Source organism: Sturnus vulgaris, chromosome 20, assembly GCF_052056855.1.
Source record: "Sturnus vulgaris isolate bStuVul1 chromosome 20, bStuVul1.hap1, whole genome shotgun sequence".
NCBI lineage: Eukaryota > Metazoa > Chordata > Aves > Passeriformes > Sturnidae > Sturnus > Sturnus vulgaris.
Window position 1 is genome coordinate 8,672,596 of NC_142262.1, and position 5,633 is coordinate 8,678,228.

Below are 5,633 nucleotides of genomic sequence, written 5' to 3' on the forward strand. Positions count from 1 at the left end.
TCTTATTGTACAATAAAATTTCCTCACTCAGTATTCTGTTTCTCAGCTTTCAGTGTAGATTTCAAACATCATCATTCTTTTGTGTGTTTCCTACTCCTGCATACCAGCCAGAGAGTCTCTGGGTACCCACCAGACCCTGGAGTGAAGAATCACAGAAGGGTTTGGGTCGGGAGGGACAGGAAAGCTCATCTCATTCCATGCCCCTGCCATGGCAGGGACACCTTCTCCTGGAAGAATGCAACAGAACAGTGCAGTGATTGTCTTAATGTGTGTTTGAAGGTGAAGGGTGTTCCTGTTTTTTATTTAAGCAACACGAAATTTGCAGGAAGGCAAATTTTATTCAGAAGTTCCATCTCCATGGCTCCTATTCAGAAATGGTACAAGGAGTATCTTTTCTAATGGCAGCTGAATGACTGCTGAGATTCCAGAACAAATTCATTTACAGTGTGGTTTGTGCAGAGGTGATACTCTCTAGGATAGCTCACTAATAACAAACTCCAAGTTTAGCAAGTAATAATTTCTCATGGACTTGATGTTTCATCTGCACTAGCAGGGAATGCCATGGTAATGTCAGTGAAGTGATGCTGAGGGGAAGGAAGCAGGAAAAAAGCAAGTGACTTGATAATGTCTAGATAAAGTTTCATGAAATGCAATGAACAAGGAAATCTGTAATTATCATTTTGCATTCTTTGCAAAGACATTTGAATAGTGAATTAAATCAGGGTTAGTGTTGAGGAAGGGGCTGCTCATGGGCAGAGGGAGGGAGGGACCTCAGGGGTCTCAAGGTTTGTGTTCACCCATGGGTGGTGACTTGTGCTGCCTCATGCAAGGAAGGAGAAAGATTCAAGTCTTTTATGGGATGTTTGAACTGTACCTCTCCTGCTGTGATTCACTTGTGCACTTGCATTTTGTCACCTGGGTCATTGCTGACCACTGGGACTTGTTCCAGCCCTGCCTTCTTAGTTTTGGCAAATACCTCGTTACCCATTGCAGGGGAATTGCTGCTCTTGTCATGTGCCTCTCCTGGCTCTGTGACTCCCAGAACTTCCCTGCAGTAACCAACAGCCCTAGCTGGGTCTGGCATGGTCCTGCCCTCCTTCCAGGCCACATCCCACACCTGCAGGGATCAGAGATCTGGCCAGAACCTACCAGAGGGGACTGTGAATCCACTTCTGTCCTGTCACAAGTTATGGTGTGGATTTGCTAAATCTTCAGTCATCAAATCTTTCCCTGTCTTGAGCTTCTCAGTGACTAAAGGGAGCTGCTTCCCTGTTCTCCCATCTGGGTGCAAATCTGTGTGAATGTTGAGTGATTTGAGAAAATGTCCTTAGTCTGCACAACAGGTTTAGATTAAACACTCACACAGAATCTCACTTGGGCCTGCCAGTACCCCACGTGGTACCAATAAAGGAACTGATCACTCAGTGATGGAGCAGGTTTGCTCCTTGTATCTGATTAGACAAGGATCAGGCTGCTGAAGTTTGTATTCTCTTTTTTGCAGCTGCTGCAAGTCCTTTGCATATGTTAGCAACCCACGCGTCCGCATCGGCATCGCTTCCCACCAAGCGCCAGAACGGAGACCAGTCGGAACAGCAGGAACTCAAACGTATCAAAACAGAGGATGGAGAGAGCATAGTCATAGCTGTGAACGTGGACACCCCACCCGTGGCAGTGAGTGACAAAGGCAGCCAGAACTAGAAACTTAGGGGAGTTTTCCTTTTTTTTTTTAAAAAAAAAAAACAAAAAAACAAAAAACAAACACAAAAAAACCAACAAAAACAAACTCCGTGGTGCCAAAAGGAGACACTTAAATCTAACACCTAAAATGTTGGAACATGTTCTCACGCAGTGGGGAAAGGGGCCCTGTGAATCAGACTTCAACTTTCAGCACTGAAACAAAACCCAACACAGGTGGCCTTAAAACTTGGTAATTTAAAGTCAAACTGCAGAACCATGTTGTTGTAGAGGCTGTGCCCCCGCCCCTCCTGCCCCACGGACTGTGTGTGCTGGGAGGGCTGCAGCTTTAACAGGATCTGTCAGATTATTCCCAGGACTGAGGATCTCAGTGTAACGGCAGCATGATAGCGCTTAGTGTGACTGGTTTCAAACGATTGTATATTCCTAAAGGGAACAGAGGCAGGAGCCATTCCGACACCGTGGCAGCTAAGCCTTTCCGAACCACCCACCCATGCAGTTGTTGATAGATATGCAGTATTTTGTTGTTCACATGTGGAATTAGAAATTTTTGAGGTGTATTTTCATTTCTTTGCAAAACAATGGGGTCTTTGACATTTCAAATCACTCCATTTCTACTCCGGAAACTTTGGAATCACACAACTACTTTTCATGTGAAATTTTGTTTGGTAAAAAACTGAATGTAGGGTTTTTTTAACCAACGGAATGATTTACTTTTGTCTGTCCTGTTCAAGTTCAGATAAAGCTACTTTATTACATCTGCAAATTTTCATATTTTAGCAGTTGCCTGATAAATTTAATCAAATTTTATTACCATGTGTAGTGATCAAACGCTTCTTTGGGCTTGCATGTAACTGATTAGAAACTCTGATGTAAATGAGCCGTTAACTGACGTAAAGAACTGCTATGGATTTGACCAGAGCTGCACTTACCTGTTTCTCTCTCTGCTACCTTTTGCTGTTTGTTACTTTGTGTTGACTTTGACTGTCCCTGGCATATTTTTCCAGTCTAAAGTAAAACAAGAGTCTCGCTTAATATTGTGTATGTTTAAGATAACAGACTGTTCTTCATTTAGAAAGATAAAATTCTCTATCACGAGTCCTTTTAAAAAGAGTAAAATTATCTTGTCAGAGGTATATTCGATATTTTTAAGCTTAAGCACCCTTCAGTAGAAATTAATCTGCCCCGTTTCTCTGTAACACTTTGATGTCAGACACTGACCTCGGGGTCTCCATGACCAGTAGCTGTTGTGGTTTTCTAACAGTGGCTACCAGATTATGGTAATAATTTTTTTTTTTTTTTTAAGTGTGTGTTCTGCAGTTGAACATTTTAAAATGTATCGGTAATTTCTCACTTTAATGTGGTAATAGATTCCACTTTACATTTCAAAATTCAATTGAAACAAGGCTGCTGTTCAGTCTTCAACTCACACAACGTCTTAGTTCCTCCTGCAGCCAGGTGAGTGGGAGCCGCAGTTGGCTCCATCGGAATCTGGTTTTTGTCCTGTTCTGTAATAAAGATGCATTATTTATATTTCCTTTCCTGCTACGAAAGGAAAAAACTGTATTTTCATGATGGACTGAACAGTTTGGAGTGGTTATTTTAGGCAGCTTTTGGAAACTATTTACCTAAAGACCAAATATGAGAAATCTGTACAAGTTTTGTGTTCATCCACACAATGGAACTGTTACAATGTCTCTGCAGATAATACATTAAAAAACTATGAAAAAAAACTCTACACAAGCTGGATTTATAACAGGCATTTAAAAAAAAGCATAACCTGAAAAGAAGCATTTCTGTACAATTGCAACGTTTTCTTTAGAGGTTTTAAAAATAAAAAAAAAAGTAAAGTTTTAACATACTTTTTTTAAGAAAAAAAATCCAGTACTAGTAATTTAATTTGGTGTTGAATGAATTGACTAGAATGTGGTTTATTTTCAGAAGTGAGAATCTGTTCACAACTAGGGCTAGGTGAATAATAGTGTATAAGATTTTTTTAAATAAAATTAAATTTTATTCAGCAAATTAACTAAGTTGAAATTACTCAACAAGTGTGTTTGGAATATCAATGTATATTTGGGGTCAATGCAGCTTCTGTGTCAGCCCCACCAAGCCAAGGGTGCCCCTTCCAGCCCGCTGTGTCCCAGGAACCACGGGCATGGAGGGGCCTGGGGCTGGACCCTGCCAGTGCTTTGCACAGTTTGGGGCACAGGAACGTGTCTGCCCTAGATGGATCAGTATTGCTGTAAGAAAGTTTAGGAGATGTCGCTTTCTGGAATCACTGTTATGACTGTGGGTTTGGTGTCTGATCTCCTTTTTCCTGCATTGGTTACAGTCTCTGTTTCTCAGCAGTTGGGGAAATGCTTTCAAGGACCAGGAAGACTTTCCTGGAAGTTGGGTCAGGATTTCATGGTAATGCTTTCAGGAACTGGGGAGAAACCCAACTCCACAAGCCTTGGATGTGGAACTGCTGGGATGGGCAGAACCTGCTCCTTGAACAGAAAGCCTGGTCTGAATGGTCTGAACAAACAGAACTCTTGGGGAAGAAGAAGAAAATAGCTTAACATGAAGGCAGTGAGTGGTGTAATTGTTCCTCTGCCCCAGAGGCAGGCAGAGAGTGTGACCCAGCCCCAGCCTGGTGCCATTCTGTGGCTGCTGTGTCCAACACAGCCCTTCTGCCCTGTGTCTGTAAGAACTGGTTGTGTCTCACTGATTAATCTTTTATTTTCTCCTTTATTGTGACTACCTAAAGGTTCTGAAAGCAATCCTCGGATTCCAGTTTCTGCTGGCAGATACCTGGAATTACTGTAGAATTTAGTTCACTGACTCATTATTTCCTGTCAGGATTCTGAACTGTGACACAGGTACTGTGGAGAGAGATGGCAAAATGAGGAGAGAAGGCGTCGAGTTACTTTTTAATACAAAAGAAACTGCTAATCCCTGTGTTTAAGAGCAGCTGCTGCTGGGAATAGGTTGTGTTCCAGGAACAGTCGTGTTCTAGACTTGCTGTGCCAGCTCTCTGCTTTCCTGGTGGCTGAGGGTGATCCCGTGGCTGTGTGCTACCACCAGTCCATCAGTGCCAGGTACAGGGCCCACAATCCTCAAAGCACCATTCCTTTTCCCAAAAAGTGACTGACTGAGCACTGTTCCATTTGATTGTAGAGCTGTGCAAACGCTGGGTCAATTCCTCCAGGGAGGCAGTGCAGCAGTGAGCAGTGAAGCACTGGCAGAACCTGGAGCCAGAGCCAGCTGGGAGGACTCAATCCTGTGTTGGATCTGATCACTGTACAACAATTGTACCTAATCACAGCCATTTGCAGGTAGCACGAGGAGTCTGAAGTGTATTAGGGCATTCAGGCTTAGTGCAGCCTGGCTGCCTGCACAGGTGTGTTATTTTCATTCCTGCTGCCACGTTGGAGCAGAGGTTTAGGGAAAATTTTACACATTTAGCAGAGTTTAAATCTTCCCCAGAAATGTGTTTGTAGTCTGTCAGCTGTAGGATAACTGGACAGGAGGGCAGGGGGTTGGTGCAGCAGCAGCTGAGGCCCAGCAGAGCTGTTGGAACAGGGATTGGATGGGGGAGTGGAGGATTTCCATCAGCCTTGGGGAGCCAGGCTCCAGCGCTTCTCCATCACATCCTCCTCTGGGAAATGACACTTCCAGGCCCTTCTGCTGGTCCAGCTGTTCCGAGCAGAGGAGCCTCAGCCCAGCACTGGGGGGAATGGCAAGGTAAGTGCTGCACAAGAACAGGTCTGCACTGGGAAGTTGGACTTGTTTTGGGACAGACAAGAAGGTGCATGTCCCAGGCAGTGGCTCACGTGCTCCTGTCCCCTCTTCATGCAGCAGGTTCAGTTCCTGTCCTTCACCAGCCACCACTATTGCCTCCCATGTTTGTTCCCCCAGCCTGGAGCAATGGAAACCATGGCTGTGACCATCAG

At 44.0% G+C, this 5,633-nt stretch overlaps 1 protein-coding gene across 1 annotated transcript in view; it reads left to right on the forward strand.

The window, feature by feature from the left end:
• The window catches only part of FOXK2 (forkhead box K2), a 45,568-nt gene extending 42,135 nt beyond the window's left edge, over nt 1-3,433 (forward strand). The window contains exon 9 of the mRNA XM_014885027.2: nt 1,502-3,433. Within this exon, the coding sequence (XP_014740513.2) occupies nt 1,502-1,698 (197 nt within the window). The 3' untranslated portion in view covers nt 1,699-3,433. The remainder of the gene's footprint in view (nt 1-1,501) is intronic.
• The last annotated feature ends 2,200 nt before the right edge of the window (nt 3,434-5,633 follow it).